At 46.2% G+C, this 25,036-nt stretch overlaps 1 protein-coding gene across 2 annotated transcripts in view; it reads right to left on the reverse strand.

Annotated features, from left to right (window-relative positions):
* MORN2 (MORN repeat containing 2) overlaps nucleotides 1–25,036 on the reverse strand; it is a 55,265-nt gene that overhangs the window by 25,944 nt on the left and 4,285 nt on the right. For both annotated transcript variants that reach the window (XM_033937173.1, XM_033937174.1), the window contains exons 2-3: nucleotides 13,102–13,152; nucleotides 3,827–3,933 (exon numbers count right to left, since the gene is read on the reverse strand). In XM_033937173.1, coding sequence (XP_033793064.1) covers nucleotides 3,827–3,933; nucleotides 13,102–13,152 — 158 coding nt within the window. The remainder of the gene's footprint in view (nucleotides 1–3,826; nucleotides 3,934–13,101; nucleotides 13,153–25,036) is intronic.

Here is a 25,036-nt window from a genome sequence, read left to right on the forward strand (position 1 = left end):
ATCTTGAATTTCTCTTTGACCAAGCATTTGTTGAGATCGCGAAGATCTAGAATCGGTCTGAGGTCTCCTGTCTTTTTGGGGACCAGAAAGTAACGGGAGTAGAATCCCTGCCCCTTTTGATCTGGAGGAACTTCCTCTATAGCGTTCAGAAGGAGGAGGGATTGAACCTCCTGAAGAAGGAAGGAAGACTGAGGAGAGTTCAAAGCAGACTCTTTTGGTAGACTTGGGACCGGGAGGTTCTGAAAGTTGAGAGAGTAGCCGTGGTGGATGATGTTGAGGACCCATTGGTCCGAAGTGATAACTTCCCACCGGCTGAGGAAAAAAGAAAGACGGCCTCCTATAGGTTGAGGTTGCAGGGAAGATGGTTGGACGCTGGCTATGCCCTGGAGAAGTAAGTCAAAAGGGCTGCGTGGATTTCTGTTGAGGAGGCGGCTTGGCAGGCTGTTGCTGTTGTGGTTTAGGTGTCTGCCGTTGCTGCTGACGCTGCCTTCTAGGTTGTTGTGGAGCTGACTGCAGAGGACGAGCCACATAACGGTGTTGGTAGGCCGATTGTTGTCTGAAAGGCCGTGCCGGTGGAGGTTTCTTTTTTGTCTTGAGGAGAGTATCCCAACGTGTTTCATGGGCGGAGAGCTTCTGGGTAGTTGAGTCCATAGACTCTCCAAACAGCTCATCCCCTAAGCACGGTGCATTAGCTAACCGGTCTTGATGGTTGACATCAAGCTCGGATACTCTCAGCCAGGCAAGGCGGCGCATGGCCACAGACATAGCTGTTGCGAGAGGTAAGTTCAAAAGTATCGTAAATAGATCTTACCATAAACTTTCTCAGCTGGAAAAGTGAAGAAGAACATTGGCGAAAAGCCAGTCGTTTTCGCACAGGAAGGTACTGCTCAAAGGAAGCCATGGTGGTAAGGAGATGCTTTAAATAGAATGAAAAATGAAAAGCATAGTTGCCAGATCTATTGGCGAGCATTGCATTCTGGTAAAGACGCTTACCAAATTTATCCATGGCTTTACCTTCTCTGCCAGGAGGGACAGAAGCATAAACACTAGCTCCTGAAGACTTTTTAAGTGTAGATTCCACAAGAAGGGACTCATGTGGAAGCTGGGGTTTGTCGAACCCTGGTATAGGGATGACTTTGTATAGAGAGTCCAATTTGCGGGGAGCTCCCGGGATAGTAAGAGGAGTCTCTAGATTTTTGTAAAATGTTTCCCTCAGGATGTCATGAAGAGGGAGTTTCAAAAATTCCTTTGGAGGCTGGTCAAAGTCAAGGGCATCAAGAAAGGCTTTAGACTTTTTAGACTCAGCCTCCAAAGGAATGGAAAGAGACTCGCACATGTCTTTTAGAAAGGAAGTAAAAGACAAAGAATCATGCTTGGAGGATGGGTCAGGAACAACAGGATCATCCTCATCCGAAGAACACTCACCCTCTGATAGAAAAAGTTATTCGGAATCACCCCACAGATCAGGGTCCCTAATATTGGAACTACGGTCCCGAGACTCAGGGGTGGATGGTTCCAAGTGTCGGGACTTGCGCAGTGACTTACCCGACCTCATCGATGTGGTACCGGGAGAAGTCACCGGTCGCATCGGTGCCGAAGTTTGTACCGACTGGTGGTGGGATGTCAGCTCCGGTGCGAGGAGTGGCATCGACACCGATGAGGCCGAGTGTACCGGTACCGAAACAGTAGATGCAGACAATACAGGCTGTTCCACTGCCGGTACCGGTGGCTCAGTACGGACCGGCACCGGGAGATTCGGAGCCAAGATAGCTGGAAGGAGTTGTTGTAATTGCTCCTTAAGCTGTACTTGGAGGATGGCCGCTATGCGATCATCTAATGAAGGCACCGGTACCGCCTTTTTCTTTTGCGGTACCTGCGGTGCCGCTCTACACCCCGGAGATGAGGAGCCCGATGTCGAGGGACTCACCTCAATAGGGGCGGAGCGCTTCCGCTGGCGCCTCACGGTCGGCAGGACTGGACTCGCTGCAATCGAGACCGGAGGACGCTCCAGCGGGGAAGGCTTCTTAGCCGGCTTACCTGGGTGTTGCGACGCCGGCGTGGTGTCACGCGGTGTCGATGAGGTAGGTGCCGACTGTACCGGAGCCGATACCGGTGTCGATGTCGCGGGATCGGACATCTCGGTACCGAAAAGTAATCGTTGTTGAATTTCACGATTTTTTAAAGTACGTTTTTTCAACGTGGCACAGCGGGTGCAGGTGGACGCCTGATGCTCCGGACCCAGGCACTGTAGGCACCAGTTGTGCGGGTCCATAAGGGAGATAGGCCGTGCACACCGCTGGCACTTCTTGAACCCTGGCTGAGGGGGCATGAAAGGAAAAACGGCTTCCGCCAAATCGAAGGCCGAGGCCTCAATGGTGGCAGAAGGCCCCGCCGGGGAAAAACCAAAAATGAAGAAAAAATACAAGTTTTGGTTGTTTTTTTTTTTACAAAAATAAAATAAAAGAAAAGAGGCAATAGAGCCAAGGGGGTTTTCGCGAGCGGGAAGGCGTGGAGAAAAATTTTCAACGGCCGTTGAAAAACGCGTCTTCTTAGCTCCGCGGAAACTAAGAAACTGGGGACCGCGCGCCTGTGTCGGGTGGGAAGGCACTCGCGCATGCGCGGTGCGGCCTCTAGAACTTTCCAAGTTCTTAGAGTGCAATCACTCTAAAAGTGTCCGTACCGGGGCTCCGTCGGTGCCGTCACCCATCAGTCAAGAATATGCTGCCTGCTTGTCCTGGGATAATAATCTTACCACAAAGGATTGGCATATTTAAGTAAAACTGTATACAGTAAAACCTTGGTTCACGAGTATAGTTCTTTCCGAAAACATGCTTTTAATCCAAAACACTCTTATATTACATTAGTGATTTTTATTCCGTCATTACCTTGCAGCTCAAGGTGGATTACAGAAGAGGATTTCTGGATATGTCCAGAGGTGTTACAGAGTAGAGCGGGTTGCTTCAGAGGATTGAAATGTTTGATTCAGTGTTAGTTAGTCTTCATGGATTTCTTGAATAGCAAGGTTTTTTTTTCTTTTCTGAAAGATTTGTAGTCTGGGGGTTGCAATTAGTAGATTAGAGAGTTGGTGGTCTAGTTTTGCTGCCTGTGTGGTTAGCTGTATATCAAAGCAAATTTCCCCATAAGAAATAATGGAAACTCAGATGATTTGTTCCACAACCCAAAAACTTTAATACAAAATACTGTATGTACTTGTATTGCATGACCTCGCTTGTTTAGAACAGTCACTACACTCTTGCAGGGTCAGAGAGAGAAGACCCATCGGCTCAGTTGTGATGTGACGCGTGTATACTGTAAGTATATGTATTTGTATTGCAAGACATTGCTTGTATATCAAGTTAAAATTTAATAAAATGCTTTGTTTGGCTTGCAAAACACTTGTATACCAAGTTACTTGCAATCCAAGATTTTACTGTACTTACTGTACATTTTTCAAAATCATCTTTCCTTAATCATGAGGTAAATATGGTCCTTAGATAGATTAAGACTAGGTATGATGTAGAAACTAAAGAGGCCCATATTATTCAGGGTGTTCAGTCTCCTCAATTTGTTCAATCTTTTAAAAAATATAATGATTATACGCTATCTAGCCCCCTCCTTTACAAAGCTGCGCTAGTGTTTTTAGCGCTGGCTGCTGCGGTAACAGTTCCAATGCTCATAGAATTCCTATGAGCGTCTGAGCTGTTACCGCAGCAGCTGGTGCTAAAAACACTAGTTCAGAATTGTAAAGGAGGGGAAAAATGCATTATAAAACCTCAAATGTTTCCTTGATGATAAATCTTTGGAAAAATTCAACATATTGGGTTACCTTATCATTCATCCAGTTTCCCTTGTAGATAACTCCATTAGGATTTTTATGAGTTCCCACACCGTTCCTCTCAAGCACTCCAGAAGCTGTTCTGATACATTCTCCATCTAAAATGAAAGAAGTAAAGGCTTTCGTGAAATTCCACATCTATAAAATGCAAGAGCTACAAGTAAAAGCAAGAACAGAAATACTACCATAGCAAAGAGAAATGGGTTGTTAGAGCTAAGAGCAAAAACAACAACAAAAAAAATCTAACGAATCTGCAGTGAAAGATGAACACCCAAAACAAGAAAGAAACTGCAGAATGGAAGGTACAAGGTGCAGAAGTCTTTATTTAAAAAAGCGTACAAAATTGTAATCCTTCAAAAAATGGCCTTTCAGTAGCTGCTCAGAAGGAGAATTCTGCTCAGAAGGAGAATTTCTTGCTTCCCATTTTTCTTTTAGAAATGCTTTTAGAAAGCATTAGCATCTGCTCTAATGGATGCACAAGTGCTGGTACATGTTTGTTAGATCTAGGATTTCCACCAGTGAAACCTCTGTGGCGTTTACTAGCAGTCGCACAAAATTGAAAAAAAAAAAAAAACCCCACCAAAAATGTAAGCTAATAAACAGCCACTCATTCCTACCACAAATACTTAGCTTAATGAAAAATGCATGTCTATGAAAATTTTTGGGGGGTAAAGGAAAAAAGTATCTCAGACATCCATACCACTGACTATTTTGATGTCCGTTGGAAATATTTGGATGATGGTATCTTTAATTGTTCCTAAAAAACCTCTCTTATCAAACTTGTATGCAAATTTATTTAAAATATATGCAAAATACTTCTTGACTAAATCTTCCTAACTTTGAATTTTTTTTCCTTTTTAGCTCATTAACTTAAGTCAACAAAAAGCCATACGGAAAAGCAGCAGTAACAGCTTACAGAGGTTCTTCTAACATTGCAACAATGTGACCCAAAAAACACTAGCAGACCACTTAAGAAAATAACTAAACTGCTACAAAGAAAAATGAAGCATTTATCTCAAATCTTCAGGTAATAGCTTCAATTTTGAGTAAACTTCACAAGAAGACATAACCATGCTGTGTTCTGTTACTGCTGATACTGTAGTAGCAATTGATCCGACAGGACCTGTTTCTTCTGAGCGGCTTCTTCAAGGTTTGTTGTTTGCCCCTACGTATCTGTCGACAGTGACAGCTAAGTTAGTGAGCTAAGAAGGAAAAATGTTTTCAAAGACATTTGGAAGATTTAGTCAATAAGTATTCTGCATATATTTTAAATAAATTTGCATACAAGATTGATAAAAGAAAGAAAGAGAAGTTTTTTAGGATCAATGAAAGATACCATCATCCAAATATTACCAACTGACATCAAAATAGTCAGTGGTATGGATGTCTGAGATCCTTTTTTCCTTTACAAAAAAAATTTCATAGATATGCATTTTTCATTAAGCTAAGTATTTGTGGTAGGAACGAGTGTCTACCAGCAGCTCATGACCTGGGAAGAAAGTTATTTTGCACCTCTCCTTATTTGGCCCCGATTGAATGTAAAGGGTCTAAAAAACCCTGCCATCTACAAGTGTAGCACTCTAAGTTATAAAATTACCGTCTGAACAAGAGTAGTGCTTTTTCATTTGGAGGAAGACTGCAAGTTTTTTTAATCCTACATCTCCACTTGCTGGATGGCAACAAATGTGTTATCTTGAAATGGTACGAGTAGTAAGATGCATGTCGGTAACAAAAATCCTATACACAAATACAGGATGTCCGGTGCAGTACTTGGAGAGACCCCCCCAGGAAAGAGACTTGCGAGTACTGGTAGACAAATCAATGAAGCCGTCTGCGCAATGCGCGTTGGTGGCAAAAAGGGCAAACAGAATGCTAGGAATGATTAAGAAGGGGATCACAAATAGATCGGAGTTTATCATGCTGCTGTACAGGGCCATGGTATGCCCCCACCTGGAATACTGCATCCAGCACTGGTCGCCGTCATGAAGAAGGACACAGTACTACTTGAAAGGGTCCAGAGAAGAGCAATTAAAATGGTTAAGGGGCTAGAGGAGTTGCCATACAGAGAGAGATTAGAGAAACTGGGCCTCTTCTCCCTTGAAAAGGAGACCGAGAGGGGACATGATCGAAACATTCAGGTTGTTCACCCTCTCTAAGGTAGAGAGAACGAGAGGGCACTCTCTAAAGTTAAAAAGGGATAGATTCCGTACAAATGTAAGGAAGTTCTTCTTCACCCAGAGAGTGGTAGAAATCTGGAACGCTCTTCTGGAGGCTATTATAGGGGAAAATACCCTCCAGGGATTCAAGACAAAGTTAGACAAGTTCCTGCTGAACTAGTACGTACGCAAGTAAGGCTAAACTCAATTAGGGCACTGGTCTTTTATCTAAGGGCCACTGCGGGAGTGGACCACTGGTCTGACCCAGCAGTGGTAATTCTTATGTTCTTAAGATAATGGAGATGAAAGAACAGGGACAACGTTAAATCAGTCAGGGTTCTCTTAGCTAGAAAGCAATGTTACTTACTGTAACAGTTGTTATCCAGGGACAGCAGGCAGCTATTCTCACTAGTGGGTGATGTCATCCGACAGAGCCCCGATACGGACATCTTGCAAGCATGTCTTGCTTGAAGAAACTCAGAAGTTTCGAGATGCCCGCACCGCGCATGCGCCAGTGCCTTCCCGCCCGATGGTCCGGGCGCGTCTCCTCAGTTCAGGTAGCAAGCAGAAAAGCCAACCCAGGGGAGGTGGGTGGGATGTGAGAATAGCTGCCTGCTGTCCCTGGATAACAACTGTTACGGTAAGTAACATTGCTTTATCCCAGGACAAGCAGGCAGGTATTCTCACTAGTGGGTGACCTCCAAGCTAACCTCAATGGGATGGTGGGAGAGTTGGCAACTTAGGAGAATAAATTTTGTAACACTGTTTGGCCAAACTGTCCATCCCTTCTGGAGAAAGTATCCAGACAATAATGAGAGGTGAATGTATGAACCGAGGACCAAGTGGCAGCCTTACAAATCTCCTCAATCGGTGTCGATCTGAGGAAGGCTACAGAGGCTGCCATTGCTCTGACCTTATGGGCTGTGACCTTGCAGGGGAGAGGTAATCCAGCCTGGGCATAGCAGAAAGAGATACAAGCTGCCATCCAGTTTGAGATGGTGCGCTTTGAAACAGGTCGTCCCAACTTGTTTGGATCAAAGGAGACGAAAAGTGGAGGATCAGTTCTGTGTGGTTTGGTGCGATCCAAGTAGAAAGCCAAAGCACGTTTACAGTCCAGAGTGTGAAGAGCTGATTCTCCAGGATGAGAATGAGGCTTTGGAAAAAACACAGGAAGAACTATGGATTGGTTGAGATGAAATTCAGAGACCACTTTAGGCAGGAATTTCGGATGAGTGCGGAGGACCACCTTGTCATGATGGAATACTGTGAAAGGTGGGTCCGCCACCAAGGCCTGAAGCTCACTGACCCTTCGAGCAGATGTGAGGGCCACCAGAAAAACCACTTTCCAAGTGAGAAACTTTAGTGGAGCCTTTCTCAGAGGCTCAAAAGGAGGTTTCATAAGCTGAGAAAGGACAACATTGAGATCCCAAACCACCGGAGGCGGTTTGAGAGGAGGATTAACATGAAAAAGTCCTTTCATAAATCTGGCAACCACAGGATGAGCAGAGAGTGGTTTCCCTTGTAGAGGCTGATGGAAAGCCGCAATAGCACTCAGGTGGACTCGTATAGATGTAGACTTGAGACCAGACTGAGACAGGTGTAGAAGATAGTCCAATACAGATGACAGGGAGGCTCGCTGAGGCTCCTTAGAATTGGAAATACACCAGGAAGAAAATCTAGTCCATTTCTGGGAGTAGCATTGACGAGTAGCAGGCTTCCTGGAAGCCTCCAAGACATCTCTCACCGCCTGTGAAAACTGGTGAGGAGTCACGTTGAGAGGAACCAAGCAGTCAGGTGGAGAGACTGCAGGTTGGGATGAAGCATTGATCCTTGATGTTGAGTAAGTAGTGACGGAAACACTGGAAGAAGGACCGGCTCCCTGCTGCTGAGTTGAAGCAGAAGGGAGAACCAAGGTTGTCTGGGCCACCGAGGAGCTACTAGAATCATGGTGGCATGGTCGAATCTCAACTTGACCAGAGTCTTCTGGATAAGAGGAAATGGAGGAAACACATACAGAAAGCGATTCCCCCAATCCAGCAGAAATGCATCCGCCTCGAGGCGATGAGGAGTGTAGATCCTGGAGCAAAACTGAGGCAGTTTGAAGTTGTGGGGAGCCGCAAAGAGGTCTATCTGAGGCGTCCCCCATTGTGCAAAGATCTGATGAAGGGTTTGGAATGGAGAGTCCATTCGTGAGGCTGGAGGAGACGACTCAAGTTGTCTGCCAAGACATTGTCCTTCCCCTGAATGTAGACAGCTTTGAGGAATGCGTTGTGGCAAACCGCCCAATCCCAGACTCTGAGAGCTTCCTGGCAGAGGGAGGCCGATCCCGTGCCCTCCTGCTTGTTCACATAATACATGGCGACCTGGTTGTCTGTGCGAATGAGGACCACCATGTCGTGAAGCAGATGTTGAAAAGCTTGAAGAGCATAGAAGATGGCTCTGAGCTCCAGAAGATTGATTTGATGGAGTCGGTCCGCACTGGTCCAGAATCCCTGAGTGCGAAGCCCATCCAGATGAGCCCCCCAGGCATAGGTCGAGGAATCGGTTGCGAGAACCTTCCGGTGGGGAGGAGTGTGAAACAGCAAACCTCTGGATAGATTCGAAGAGGTCATCCACCAAAGTAGAGACTGCCGAAGAGCAGGAGTGACTATGATGTGTCAAGTCAACGGGTCCGACACCTGAGTCCATTGAGAAGCCAGGGTCCACTGAGGAATTCTGAGGTGAAGCCTGGCAAAGGGTGTCACATGAACTGTAGAGGCCATGTGGCCCAGGAGGACCATCATGTGTCTCGCTGAGATGGTCTGGCGAGAAGACACAGACTGGCAGAGATGAAGAAGAGCATCCATGCGCTGAGAGGGAAGGAATGCTCGAAGCTGAATGGTGTCCAGGACCGCCCCGATGAAGGGAAGAGACTGAGTAGGCTGCAGGTGAGATTTGGGGAAGTTGATCTCGAATCCCAAACTCTGCAGGAAGCAAATCGTGGCCAAGGTCGCCGAAATGACCTCTGGAGCAGATGGGGCCTTGATGAGCCAGTCGTCGAGGTACGGAAACACCTGAAGACCCCTGTTTCGAAGTGCAGCGGCCACCACTACCAGACACTTCGTGAAGACTCTGGGAGACGAGGACAGGCCGAATGGAAGCACTCGATACTGCAGATGTAGATGTCCCACCTGAAATCTGAGGAATTTGCGGGAGGCCGGATGAATGGGAATGTGAGTGTAGGCCTCCTTGAGATCCAGAGAGCATAACCAGTCGTTCTGCTCGAGGAGGGGGTAGAGAGAAGCAAGCGTCAGCATGCGAAACCTCTCTTTGACTAGGAATTTGTTGAGGGCCCTGAGGTCCAAAATGGGTCGCAGGTCGCCCGTCTTCTTCGGAACAAGGAAGTACCGGGAGTAAAACCCCTGGTTCACTTGGTCCGACAGGACCGGCTCCACGGCACGAAGCCTGAGCTTCCTGAAGAAGAAGGGCGGTCTGAGTCAAGTTGGAAGGATACTCTCTCGGAGGGACCCGTTGGAAATGAAGAGAGTATCCTTCCCTGATGATAGCAAGGACCCAGAGGTCGGATGTTATGGCCTCCCAGCGATGATAAAAATGATGGAGGCGCCCTCCGATGGGAAAAAGAGGGGAAGGCAGAACGAGGTTGGTTATGCCCTCGACGAGACAGTCAAAAAGGCTGAGTGGTCTTAGGGACAGCCGGCGACTGAGACTTCGGCTGACCCTTCTGAGGAGGCTGTCGCTTCGCCGGTTGCCTCGCAGGTGGAGTTTGCCTCGGTTGATAACGCCGCTGATAAATCAACGGTGGACGAGAGGGTCAAGACTGTTGAGGCTTAGGCTTCGGCCTAAGAATTGACTAGAAGGACTTTTCATGATCAGACAATTTCTTCGTGACTGTCTCGATGGATTCGTCAAAAAGATCCGCCCCAGCACACGGGACGTTGGCCAGGCGGTCCTGAAGATTCGGGTCCATGTCAATGGTCCGCAACCAGGCCAACCGGCGCATCGCCACAGAGCAGGCCGCCGCTCGGGCCGAGAGCTCGAAAGCATCATAGGCAGATTGCATCAACTGAAGACGAAGCTGGGACAGCGAAGCTACCACTTCCTCAAATTCAAACCGAGCCTGGGACTCGATGTACGGTGTGAATTTCCGAAGCAAAGGCAGAAAAAATTCCAAGTAGGCGTCAAAATGGAAATTGTAATTCAGGACTCGGGACGTCATCATCGAATTTTGATAGATGCGTCGACCAAATTTATCCATGGTTCTGCCCTCGCGGCCCGGAGGTACTGAAGCATAGACCTGCCCAGGATGAGACCGCTTAAGCGAGGATTCGACCAGGAGGGACTGATGAGAAAGCTGAGGTCCCTCAAAGCCCTTATGATGCACCGTTCGGTACCGAGCATCCAATTTTCCAGGGACCGCAGGGATAGAGTAAGGAGACTCAAAGCACCTCATGAAGGTCTGGTCGAGGAACTTGTGCAGAGGAAGGCGCAAGGACTCGGCTGGAGGACGAGGCAAGTGCATGGTATCGAGATACTCCTTGGAATATCGAGACCCAGCATTGAGGGTAATGTCCATGTCATCCACCATCTGTCTGAGGAAAAGGACAGTTGGTCCGCCGTCGCTGGTCTACGAGAAGGACTAGAAGAAGACGAGGCTTCAGGCTCCATAGAGGCCTGTGAGCAACAGGGCGAGTAAAAAACCTCGGGATCCTCAAACTCCGGGCCCGGAGGAGGAGACCCAGCCGAAGCAGCATACCCCATCTGAGGCAATTTCTTCTGAGGCGAGACAGTCGAGTGTCGAGAGGAATGCCTCGAAGAGGATGGATCGATGACCCTCCCGATGCCTGGAAGGGGATCGAGCCCATCTGTGAGAAACCTGGTCAGAAGCCTCTAAGGAGCAGATTGGACTCAAGGTCGTCGATCGTAGAGGCGGAAGAGTCGGCACCTCCCCCAAAGCCGCCCAGGCTTGATAGGGGGTTCGGAAGAACTCGTCCTGCTTCCTGCTATGCCCAGGACTGGGAGGCCTCGAAGGTGGGCGCCACACAGCGTCATGGGGTGGAGTAACTGGTTCCAATGGAGGTAAGTCGCTAAACGAAGCTTTCCTCGAGGGGATAGGCTCCAAGGGGGGCATATCACTAAGGGAGGCCTTCCTCGAGGGAATTGGTTCCAAAGGAGGCATAGTACCCCCCAAGGACTGCCTCGAGGACCCGGACACTGCTCGCCGCTCCTCCTCGCCGAGCAACGAGGTCGTGCAGCGCGGCAGAGGAGGAGGGGGCGGTCCGCCCCTCGGAACCGGAACGGGGAGGTCACCCTGGATCGAGGCAATCAGCCGGGGTCCCATGGTGGTCATGAGTTCCACAAACTGAGCCTCCAGAATGGACCGCAACGAAGCCGATATGGAGGGATCCGCAACAAAAGGGGACCCTTCCGCATGGTCTCCGCGCTCTTTCGGTGTTGTGTTGCTTCTGCTTGCCAGCCTTCGGCACTTTTAAGCACCACCGGTGGAACCGTAGGGGCCGAGACCTGTTCCGAGGAGACGGAGGAAGGCACCGGCGCCGAAGTCGAGGCCGAAACCGGCGTGAACGATGCCGGCTTCAGAAGGCTCGAAGCAGCCGGGGAGGTAGAGGGCTTCGTCGATGCAGTCGAAGCACCCGTCGATGTCGAAGCTGACGGATCCAACGAAGCTTCCATCTTGAACATGGACTCCCACAGCAGACAGTGGCGCTTAAACGCTCTCGCTGTTAAAGTGGAGCAAGGCCTGCACGATTTCGGAAAGTGATCCGGTCCCAGACACTATAAGCAGCGTCGATGAGGGTCCGTGAGCGAAATCGCGCGCTGGCACTTGCTACACTTCTTAAAACCGGTGATCGGCCCGGACATAGGCCGGAAAAGCTCCGCCGCAAGGTCGAAGGCGCGGGGCCCCTGCCCCGCGGCCGACCCGGTGTCGGAAGAAAATTTTTTTTTTTTTTTTTAATAAAAAGAAATCAAAGAAAGAAACAAATGCACAGGAGAGCAAAAGAACTCAACCCGCAGCAACAATAGAAGGCAAAAAAAGATTCAATGGGCGCGAAATTGAAGACAGACTTAACAGCTCCGCGGAAGAAAAAGAACTGAGGAGACGCGCCCGGACCATCGGGCGGGAAGGCACTGGCGCATGCGCGGTGCGGGCATCTCAAAACTTCTGAGTTTCTTCAAGCAAGACATACTTGCAAGATGTCCGTATCAGGGCTCTGTCGGATGACATCACCCACTAGTGAGAATACCTGCCTGCTTGTCCTGGGATAAGAACTGTTTTCTTTTTCATGGTGGTAGAGACCCTGGGGTATACCCAGATGTTTGCAAGCTCAGATTTCATAGTATCTGGTTGATTAATTAAAGTGCACAGCTCACAAGTAATTCAAGAGTGTTTGTTTTTGTTTGGCAGTTTAACCCTGCTCAGTTCCAAAATTGGAATCGGAGCTGAGACAGAACACCAAGATCTGGCAAACAGCAAAAATCAGTTCATCAGACAACTAGATTTACCATCACAATGGCTAAAACCAGGAAGAACACTTCTCCTTCCAAAGGAAGATCCATGTTCCTAAATATTACAGACCAATAACTAGCTACTATTTATATAAACTGTTTCACTGTGACAGATGCTTCTATAGTTGCATATTTTACTAAATATGCACATATATCTTAACTCCACTGCTGTTTCACATATATGTACATATTGTTCTGATGCTATGAAAGTCACACATGCAAGCTGAAAAGGGGCACAGACAAAACTGGCATAGATATAAAACATCCTCCCTCAATTACTATAAAAATAGTTTAAAAGTAAAATGAAATAAAATATACTGTGACAAAAAGGAGATTTAGGAGTAATACAAAAGGCATAAATAAACCAAGAAAAAGCAAACACATATTCTGAACATTCTAAAGAGATGGTGAGACCTTTCCTCAAATGCCACATACAGATCTGGCGTATGCTTGTTCAATATAAGCCAGAGGTATTGTATGTGAATGTGTTGCTGCTTTATCAAATTTAGGAGTTAAATAACTGATCACTGTAAATTATTACTTTAGAAAACAAAACATATGAAAAATTAATTTCACAAAGTTTCTTACCATACTTATCGCCATTTGGAAACACAAATGATATCTGAAAAACTTCAGGAGCTGTTTAAAAGAAAATATAAAGAAATTATTACTTACCCTAGTAAGCTTTTTTCCAGTAGATAGGTGAGACATTCTAGACAGTAGGATTATTTCCCTATAGTCACGTGCTGCTGCAGAAGGAATCCACTCCGGATTTTTCACTCTGCCACTGTTATACTTCACTGGGCTCTCTAGCTCCACCTTCAGTTAGTACCCGAGCATAAACAGCCACCCAATACACGTGAAGTAGAGGCACCTGTAGCAATAGGCTTAAACAAATTTTTCTGCATAAAAGTAACTAAACAGTACTGTTAACTGCCAACACAGGCTTCAAAGGAGCTCAGAAACTACTCCCCAATAAATTGAAACATATGCAAAATCTTCCCAGGCCCCAAGGGCATACAGGCATCCAAAAATCAGCTTTGAGAAGCATAAACAGACTGAAAACTGTAAGCAGGCCAAGGAAGGACAGGGTCGGAGTCTAGAATGTAATGTAATGTAATGTAATTTATTTCTTATATACCGCTACATCCGTTAGGTTCTAAGCGGTTTACAGAAAATATACATTAAGATTAGAAATAAGAAAGGTACTTGAAAAATTCCCTTACTGTCCCGAAGGCTCACAATCTAACTAAAGTACCTGGAGAGTAATAGAGAAGTGAAAAGTAGAGTTAGAGGAAAAATAAAAATAAAATATACATTTTAACAAGACAGTATTGATCTAAATACTTTGGAAGGTAGAAGAGAGGAGAGAAAGGAATAGAAGCAGAAGGGGGAGCCGTTGAACAGTAGAATTCTGGAGAAATTTAAATGATAGAAATAGAACAAAACAATGACAAAAGGCAAAACAATAGATAAGATTAAAGATAAATCATAAGCTTTAGGAGGAGCGATTGACATTTCCAGAAAGGGCTTCTTCAGGGAAGAGACTTGGCAGACAGTCCCAGGATGCCTATGTCTCCTCCCCTGCGATGTTCTCCCATCCATGCATTCCCTCCCAGACACACTGCCCGTGCCCCAGCCGCTCCAAGGAGGCTGCCCCAGATGAGGCCCACGGTGAATGCAGGATTCTCTCCTCTGCGGGAAAGCCGCCCGGAGCCGACAGTCGATCTTCTTAGCGGAATGCATGGGGGGAAGAGTTCACACTCTTGGTAGGATCGGGTCTGTGTGCTCTCGGTGGTTGTGGCTGGTCTCGTTGCTGCTTAGAATGTCTCACCTATCTACTGAAAAAGAGCTTACTAGGGTAAGTGCATAATTTATTTTTTTTCCAGTGCAATAGGTGAGACATTCTAGACAGATGGGACATATAAAAACAGTCCCCCAAAAATCTAGGGTGGGCTTGCTGCGCCAACCCTTACGACCGAGGACCCAAAAGCAGAGTCCTGTCTTGCCACCACATCCACTCTATAGAACTTGGCAAACGTGTGAAGTGAAGACCACATCGCCGCTCTGCAAATCTTCACAGGAGAGACAGATCTAGCTTCAGCCAACAAAGAAGCCACACTCCTGGTAGAATGTGCCTTAACGGAAACAGAAGACCATTTTCCTGAAAGAATGTAGGCTCACGAAATGGCCCTAGGGATTCATCTGGAAATTGTGGCCTTGGAAGCGGGAGTGCCCCGCTTAACTGAATGAGTCAGCACAAACAAATGGTCAGAGAGAACTCTGCGCATATACAGTTTCTTTAACAGGTGGCCCTGTGTCTTGTAACTTGTCGGTTGAAGGCAAGCAAACACACTTCTTGATTGACATGGAAAGACAAAACTACCTTCGGCAGGAAGGAAGGAACCGTCTGAAGGGAAACCCCTGCCTCCAAAATACAGAGTAAAGGATCCCTTGAAAGCAAAGCCTGCAGTTCCGACACACGACGCACTGAAGTAATGGTGACCAGAAAAACAGTCTCGAGCATCAAGTTCAAGAGGGTAGCCTCTCGAAGGAGCTCATAAGGAGCCTTGGTAAGGCTAGACAACAACAAGTTAAAGTCCCAGGAAGTAAAAGGATGCTTAACCGGCGGTCGGACATGAAGATCTCTCTTCAAGAATCTAGCGACATCAGGCGACATCAGGATGAGATGCCAAGGAAGACTGACACTCCCAGGATCTAAAAATAGGAGAGCCCGGCCATTTTGACCCAAAAAGAAGCCACACTGAGGCTTTTATCCAACCCAGCCTGAAGAAAAGCTAGAATTAGCAAGATCAGAGCTGAATAAGGGTCCACTTGGTCCTGGGCACACCAGTGTTGGAAGGCCTTCCTCGCCTTAGCTTAAGCTGACATCGTTGATGACTTCTTAGACTTTAGAAGAATACCAACAACCAGGGCAGAATATCCTTTATGGTCTAAGGCTGCACACTCAAGAGCCATGCCGTAAGAGCAAAGTGTCCCAGATCCTCCATGGATACTGGAACCTGCGTGAAAAGGTCCGAATAGGTACTCAGTTGAAGGCTGTGACCCCTGCACAGCCTCATCAGATCTGCGTGCCATGGTCTGCAAGGTCAGTTTGGAGCCACCAGAATGATGGAGCTCAGATGAACCGCGATCCTCTGAATGACCCAGCCAATCATCGGCCAAGGAAGAAAAACATACAGGAGAATCTCCTGAGACCAGGGCTGCACTAGAGCATCAAGCCCCTCACTTCCTGGCTCAGATCTTCGAATGAAGAAGCAATCTGCTTTCTTGTTTCTTGCATAGCCATGAGGTCAATGGGGGACCTCCACCAGCACCCCACTATCGTTTGGAACACCACTGTAGACAGGACCCACTCGCCTGACTCCAGAGTCTGTCTGCTAAGGTAGTCAGCTTGAACGTCATCTACTCCCATCATATGTGCCGCTGTCAGCACTAGGAGATGACGTTCCGTCCAAAGAAAAAGGCGGGCTTCCTGAGCCAGAGGAGTGCTCTTGGTCCCTCCCTGGCGACTGACATAGGCGACTGATGTAGAGTACTGCCTGCCATCGCATTGTCGGAGAAGTCCCTGAATGCTTGGCCTTCCACAGTCTTCTGCAATCTTGTCAGAGCTAGCTGAATGGCTCTGAGCTCCATCAGTTGATTGACCTGCTGAGAGGGCATCCAACACCCCTGAATAGGACAACAATTGCAATGTGCTCCTCAGCCCCGAAAGCTAGCATCTGTCATCACAATCCAGGAGGCAATGTGTAGTGGTACGCCCCTGCAGAACAACTGCGGAAAAAGCCACCAGTCCATGCTTGCTCGAGCTTCCAGAGTCCAAGGCAGATGGGCCTGCAAGGCATCCACAGAGCCCAGCGAGATAGGAAAGCATGTTGAAGAGGACGCATGTGCGCTCTCGCCCAAGGAACCACATCCAGCGTGTTAACTATGGATCCCAGACCTGAAGATAATCCCATGCTGAAGGAGCTGGCCGCTCCAGAAGGGAAAAAAATCTGGACACACAGTTTCCACCTGCGGGCTTCTGGTAGATAGATATTTGCAGAGGGGCATCCATCAGCCTGGCATCTTTGAGCCTTTCTGGCAGAGGGTGTAGAATGGGAGGTGGAAGGCTGGGAACACCTGTAGCCAGTGTATCTTCGTCAGGAGCCTTGGAAAAATCTCTGCAACGTGGCATTTGCATAAGTTCTGGTATGCTGTGAGCCATGAAAATTGGAGCATCCAGAACCTGTGGAGGTTCATCACTGAATCCATAAGGTCATCCAGATTTTTGTCAAACAATTACTGCTCCTTAAAATGCAGCCTAGCCAAAGTAGCCTTGGATGAGAAATCAACAGCCCATTGGTGAACCCAGAGCATTCGGTGGGCAGAGATGGGATAAGCTGACACTTTTGCTAAAACTCTCATTGGATCATACAATGCATCTGCCATATAATCTGTCCCAGCCATCAGAAGTTGAGGAGAGGGATCCACTGCCTCACTCTCCATGGTGCGCAAGAGACAAGCACATGCCACAAATGACATCACCGAAGCAGCCTTGATACCTAAAGAATCTGCATCAAAAAGTTTCCTGAGGACCAAATCCCCCTGGAAGTTCTGCATGTCTTTAACATAAGACCACCCTCACTGGGGAGAGAGGTGTGCTTAAGTCACCTCCGCCACCAAAGAATCCACCCTGTGCTAACCCAAAAGTTGCTGATATGCCTGTGCCACGGGAAACAAGCAGAACATAGCTCTAGCAATTTTCAGAGAACCCTTCTGAGAGTCAAACTGCTTCGAGACCAGAACACTCATATCAGGGTGCCAGGGAAAGGCAGCTAACTGCGAGTGCACACCACATAGCCAGGAGGAAGAAATGGGCTAAGTGACTAAATTCCATTCCTGCAATGACTCAGAAATGAGGTCCGGCAGGGCTGCCAACTTAAATAAGCGCAAGACAGTAGAATCATCCACAGGATCCAAGAGCGCAGAGGGATCTGCAGATTCAGCACACAGCCCCCTGATCTCCCACTCTGGGTAGCACAGTACATGCAAACAAGGGATCCGTAAAGGAAACATCAGCATCTGAGTCCCCCAAATTAGGATCAGGCAGTGCAAAAGCCACAGCAGGCTGAAGTGAGGATGTGCCCCAAGGCGGATTGAGACTGTTCAGGGGGAGAACATTTGGTCTGAAAGTTTGACCACAAAATTTTATGCATTTGGAAAAAGTGTCTGGCTCCTGGGGAAGAAAGTCACTCTTAGAAGACTTGCATTTATGCTTCTTTGGCTGCGGAGGGTCTGTAGCCTGGCTGACAGAAGTTAATTTGGATACTGTAGCCCCCTGACTTTCGCCACATAGCATGTGGTGCAAGGATGCTCTAAAATTGCTAAGTTTGCACAATTCTGGCAAGAATCTACATGAGAAGAGCCTAAGGACTCCATCCCAGCAGGTTTCCAGGCAAAATGTGCAGTTTAAGAAGCAGGGAACTTTAGAAAAAAAGATCGCTGAAAATCCAAGATGCCAGCTGTCAAAAACTTTGCGCCAAAATCGCAATAGTTTTTACACTTCCCAAACTATAAAAATAACAATTTTAGGATTTTTCACGAGGGAGAACAAAGGGTAACATATAGAAACACTGAAAACCCCACTTTTCCAACCTCCCCCAAAGTCTCTCATAGGCTGTCAGCCTGTGTTCTCACTGTGACTTGACAAGATCTGTGCTTCTCAGCTCTCTCATAGTAGCTGGCTGAGAAAATTCACTGTCACAATGCTGGGAATGCTTCTGCAAAGCTGACCTCTGGACTGCCAATCAGACTCCTGTGTCAGACACCTCCACTCTGCGGACCAATGGATGCACACCGGGACGGGCAGAGGCGCAATGATACAGTCGGCACCCTATAAGACCCTATTGAGCCTGCTAAGGATGCCTAACAATCGGCACTCGACCCTTTATTAACAGGAGGTGAGATCATCTCAGGGACAGTCCTGAGCTCCAGAGAAACTAGTCAGGCTGGCTAACAGGTACCCAGTGGGCTCAGCCTGTCAGCTACAGACTGAAGTCTGTAAATTCTCAAGCAAGCAGAGCTTCAAAAACACTCCAAGCACAAAATTACCTGAAAAGGGGATTAAATTACAATGAATTAAAAATAATAAAATGGGGAGAGCAGAACAAACACTCCTGCAGGCATGCGTGCACAAGGAAAGAACTGAAGATGGAGCTAGAGAACCCAATGAAGTATAACAGAGTCACAGAAAAAAATCCAGAGTAGATTCCTTCTGCAGCAGCACGCAGCTATGGGAAAATAACCCTGTCTAGAACGTCTCCCACCTATTGCACTGAAACATATTTCAGCAGTTTGGCAATTTTTCCAATTTCTGACTTGTTATTCTTACAAAGACTATATATACTTGACCAATTACAATAAAAATTGGGATACATCATCCTGAATAAATATGCAATAAGCCTACACCAATGTCAGCCACCACATCTAAACAATGTTGTCACCACCAAGCGATTATCCTCATGATACATGCAGATGCCATTTTAAAATAGACAGTTGCCATAGCTTTCTACTACGACTACTATTTAATCATTTCTGTAGTGTTATCAGGCTTACACAGCACTGTGCATCAAGGTCAGTCAGGTGGATCAGATTCTTATTAAAAATTCACATCTGGAGACCGGTTATGGTTCTTACAAGAGTTTCCAGAAAAGTGGTGGAAGAGGATAAGCATAGAATATGTTTTGAAGAAATTGCAAGAAATGGGCTCAACTGCCAGTCAGAAAGCGACAAGGCCTGATCAATTCACACTGAAGAAAACATTGTGACAATTGAAGAACCAGGTATGAAGTATTGTCATTGAGGTGAGGTGAGGTGGCTGGCATGAGTGTAGGCTTATAAAAATGTATTCAGGATCATATATCCCAAATTTTATTGAAATTGATCAAGTTTTGACAGAGTTATGAAGAAAACAAGCTTTGTATATTTTTTTTTTAATAAATCTTTATTCATTTTAAAACTCATAAAAAAGTGTTTCAAAATATCAAAACAATTTTACATACAAATAACACTTAATATTCTGCACATATTCATTTAAAAGGTTTTACTCCCTCCCACCCCACCCTTTCATAACAAAAATATAACAGATATTCATATAGTAAAATATTTCCTAATAATTCTCACAATTATATAAAGATCACCCTTAATCCCCCCCTCCACCCCATCTTGGACGTTTTATTAAGGGAAAAATGATATTTATTCATTACAATAAGTTGTTAAAGGCTCCCAAACCTCCTGAAATTTTTTTTTTAATACCCCTGCTGGGTATTTTATATATATGACACAAAGAGTTCCACCAAAAACTGTAATTCAATCTTTCCTAATTTTTCCAATTTCTTGTAATCTGTTGTATGGCAACTCCTGTCATAACAAGTACCGGTAATAGCTTATTATTCTTTGAAGATATTTGGCTCTTAGCCCTCATTGACATGCCAAATACAGTATCATAAGATAATGCCACCGGATTTTCTAACAATTTATTTGTCCCCATATTGAATTCCAAAAAGCCCTGCCTCAAGGTGACAATGCCAACATCTATTAGACTTAGAGCTATCCAATTTTTGTAAACGAACAGGGGTCCAAAATGCTATATGCAACAGAAAAAAAACAAGTTTGTCTCATAGATGCAGACACTGTACACCTCATTCTCCAAGACCAAATTCGTGACCATTGAGATGCAGAAATTTGATGTTTAATCTCAATACTCCAAATGTCCCCAAGTCCAGTTTTGGTTTTTTTTTTTTAAATAAATCCAGCTATCAATTTATACCACTGAGCGGCCCAATGACCCAGAAAGTCAACCTGAAAGCATAAGAATTCTAAACTATATTGATTATTAAGATTTTTCCATTCAGGGAACTCCACCTGAATGGCCTGCTTCAGTTGCAACCATCTAAAACTTTGTGATTTATTAAGACCAAGTTTATGCTGCAACTGTGAAAAGTCAAGCAGTTTACCATTAGATATAACATCATCTAAAATGCGTATTCCTGCTATCATCCGGTACTTCCAGATGACTTAAACCGCCAATTTGAATCTTGGAGTTCAGCCATATACCGTAGTTTGATTTGTTGATTTATGTATTGGAATAGGTGTTAAATTACTCACATATCTTAATGTTTTCTTTATATAACCTAGGCATTTTGATACTGAGAACATGGCATAACCTCAGAGGAAACATGAGTCGCCATTCCAACCATAACCAATCTGGGATATTTTCAATGGGCTCTGGGAGGATCCAATACATACCTTGGCACAAAATATAGGCTTGATGATACCTATAAAAAATTGGGAAAATTTACCCCTCCCTCTGTAATTGGCTTTTGTAGAGACACTAAAAGCAGCTCTAGCAATTTTACCCAGCCAAATAAATTTTGTAAGAATACTATTTAACTTTTTATAAAAGGACCCCTAGAAAAAAAACTGGTATCATACCCATTTGATAACAAACCACAGGCAAAATCATCATTTTAATAGTTTGACCTCTCCCCCACCAAGACAAATGTAAAGGATTCCATTGCTCACAATTCGTTTACCCTCTGTAATAAAAAAATTCTCATTTACTTTCAATGTGTATTCCAGTGTGTTTATCCAAATACCTAAATATTTTGTTCCTTCATCTCTCCAAAGAAAAGGGAATGGATCAAATAAACCCTTTGTACAATGCACATTAAGTGGAAGAATTTCTGATTTACTCTAGTTTATCTTATATCCTGAAAATTTCCCAAAATTTTCAATCAATTCAAGTAAATGTGGAATAGTTGTTTCAGGATTTCTCAAATGAAGCAGTATGTCATCTGCATAAGCAGAGACCTTATATTCCCGATCTGAATAAGGAATACCCTGTATCTCCTTTACTTGATGAATCGCTAATAACAAGGGTTCTAATACAATACCAAAAAGCAAAGAAGATAAGGGACAGCCCTGTCTAACTCCTCTATGCAACTTAAAACACTCCCAAAAATTATTATTAATATATAATCTAGCAGAAGGGGAGCTATACAGAGTTTGTATCATTTGTATAAATCCCGAACCCATGCCAAACCATTCCATTGCCTGATACATGAAGGTCCATTCCACCCGATCAAAGGCCTTCTCTGTATCCAAAGATACAGAAAAGGCCGGATCACTCCTATCATCTAGCCTTTGTGCACTAAGTCTGTGCACTCAAGAGCCATGCCATAAGACCAAGGTGGTCCAGATACTGCAAGGATATGGGACCCTGTGTGAGAAGACACGAGTGACAAGGAAATACGAGACCCCGATCCAGCTGCAGATGACCCAGGCTGGCACACTATGCCCACCTCGGCCAATTGGGTGCCACAAAAATCACCTGAACCCGGTGCGTCTTGATTCTTCTCAGAAGACGGCCTATCATGGGCCATGGAGGAACGACATAGAAGGCCTCCTGTTGCCACAGCTACAACAAGGCATCTAATCCTTCGCAGCCTGGTTCACGACAGCAGGCTGAAGAAATGAGCCACCTTCTTGGTGGACGCCAATACCATCAGGTCGAATGTTGGGTATCCCCATCTCTACTATCCTTTGTAAGGCTCTCTGGGACAGGGACCATTCCCCTGGATACAGAGTTTGACGGCCAAGATAATCTGCTTGCACATTGTCCACTCTGGCTATGTGCACTACTGAAGGTGCCAGAAGATGCTTTTACGCCTAGTGAAAGAGTAGTTGAGTCTTCTGCTGCAGAGGTGTGCTCCTGGTGCCCCCTTGACAAATGACATAGGCTACCACTGTGATATTGTCCGAGAAGACTAACCACCTTGTCGTGGAGCAAGATCTCAAAGTGTAGGAGAGCCAGCCGTAGAACTCGAAGCTCCAAGTGATTGATCAACCACTTTTTTTCGAAAGGGGACCAACGCCCCTGGACTGAACTGTCTATGCAAAGTACCCTTCTGGCCATAAAGACTGATGTCTCTCAAGATCACCCAGGTGGAGATCCAGAGGGGAACTCCTCCAGATAGAGAAAGAGGATTCAACCACCAGCTAGACTGCGCCAAGCCTCTTCTGTCCAAGGGAGCTGTACAAGCAGTGGATCCCTCTGTGGACCCCAAGGAGAGATAAGTGTGTCCTGTAACAGGTGCAAGTGAGCCCTCACCCAGGGAACTACATCTGTAGTTGTGACCATCAACCCCAAAACCTGGAGGTATTGCCAGGCTGTCAGGGCTTGAGCGTCCAGAAAAGCACAGATCAATTGGCAAAGCTGCTCCTGGTGCAATTCGGGAAGAAACACTTTGTTCATTCCCATGATGAAACAGATCCCCAGATATTCCAGGTTTTGTGTTGGAATGAACTGACTCTTTCGAAGTTGACCACCCAGCCTATGCTCTGCAGCAGCTAGCCAACCTGGTGCACTGCTTGGCATCCTTTGGACTCCAACTGATTCCCAATAGTCCAATCACTAAATCCCAAGTTTCCATAGGAGGGCTGCCACAACTACCATCAGCTTGGTAAAGGTCTGAAGTGCTGTTGTCGGCCCAAAGGGCAAGGCTGAGAACTGGAAGAGCTGTTGCAAGATATAGAACTTCAAGTATCTTCTATACTCCAGAAAAATTGGAATAGGAAGGTAAGCTGCCTTCAAATCCAGAGAGGCCAGAAAATTCCCCTGGTTCTACCAAGGGGATCACCGACTGCAATGTTTCCATTCTAAATCAAGGAATCTTAGGGCCACATTGACTGCTTTGAGATACAAAATTGGGTTCCAATCTTTGGAGCCTCTCTGTGGCACAATGAAGTATATCAAGTATCTGCCGGAGTCTGACTCTGGAACGGGCAACTCTGGACAGTGGCTCTGACTTTAGCTACTTTGTCTGGTCTCCCCATTGGAGAGTCCCAAAAAAATTATGTAAGAGGTCAATAAAACTAAAACTTGTATCCTTCTCACAGAATATCTAGTACCCATCGATCTGTGGAGTTGTCCACCCACTTCTCCAGGAATGCTGCAAGCCTCCCTCTGATCTGCAGAGGATCAGCCGAGGGCCTGGCATCATACCTGCTTCTTTGGGGCGGAAGGAGAGCAGGCTCCACCAAGCTATTGTTTAGTGCTTTGACAGGATCTCTGGCTTGAGGGATCAGCAAAGAACTGACGATATTGCCTGGAGGGACATAAACAAGAATGCTCTGTTCCCATAGAAGACCAAGGCCTGCTGTCCAGAAAGGACTCTGTCTTACGGTCCTATGCACTAGCCATAAGATAATCCAGGCCTTTACTGAACAATAATTGCCCTTTAAAGGGCAGTTTACCGAGGGTCACACTGGATGAAGAATCATCAGACCGCTGTCTGATCCACAACATCCGGCGCGCGGAGATAGAGTAAGCCAACAACTTGATCGCTACTCTGAATAAGTCATACAGGGGCATCAGTCACATAGTTCACTCCAGAAATAAAAAATGGACGATCCATAAACACAATGGTGTCAGGATCATGATGCAGCTTTGAGTGTCAGACTACAGTGACAAAGGATGCCACTGCAGCCGCTCTCAAACCCAAGGCTGTGGAATCAAAAGGCTATTCCAGGGCAAAATCGAACCTGTAGACTTGTGCGCCCTTCAATACCACTCTGCCTTCACTGGGGAGAGAAGTGTGTTTAGGGACCAGCGCTACCAAGGAGTCCACCTTTGGAGAAACAAAATGCTGATTAAAAGATCTTTGCCATCAAATATAGCTTGGACATAGCCTTGGCCACTCTCAGAGGACCCTCCAGTACTTCCCAGAGGTCCGAGAGCATCTTTGCAATGCCCGGATCAGAAAAAGAGGAAGACTGCGGCTTTGTACTACTCATAGGAGAGCGCTGTGCTATCAAGGACTGGCTAGCCTCCAATTTCAATTCCTCCACAAGATCTGGAGCCTCACCCAGATCCAGAAATCCATAGCTGCAGCAAAATTCCCCCCCCCCCCCGCAGAAGTGCCTGTCTAATAAAGTAAAGTCATGAGTTGGCCACCGGTGGATTGTCTCCTGACATTGTGGGCCCATGTCCCTGAAAGAAGGGACCCCAAAGCAAACAGAGGCACCAAAGTAAGGGTCTTGGCGATTTTTTTTCCATTTGGCTAGATGAGTCTGAAAAACATTAATAAATTCCAGGATAAAACCTTGACCTTGAAGGGAAGCAACCACCTCGGAACCCTTCTTAACACTCTTGGGCTTTTGTGGGCTTTTAGGCGCAGAATCGCAGTTGCATTTCACCAGGGTCGCATTTGAGCTGTCCCTGACACAATTGTGGACTTTTTGGACAATCCTTGGATGGATTGCATGTTAGAACCCCCATAGCGGTGGGGAGGGGGGGAGGGGGGCAAAGGCCAACATCACCCCCCTCACTTGGAACACAGGGGCTCACCTGACAGCCATCTGCCGCAAATAGGGCATGAATCTGAAATATCCTGCCCCGAGTCCATCTGACTTGTTATCTTGCAAAAACAAAATGTTTTGAGACAGACAAAAGCTTTTA

The sequence above is a fragment of the Geotrypetes seraphini genome, chromosome 3 (genome assembly GCF_902459505.1).
Source record: "Geotrypetes seraphini chromosome 3, aGeoSer1.1, whole genome shotgun sequence".
Taxonomy (NCBI): domain Eukaryota; kingdom Metazoa; phylum Chordata; class Amphibia; order Gymnophiona; family Dermophiidae; genus Geotrypetes; species Geotrypetes seraphini.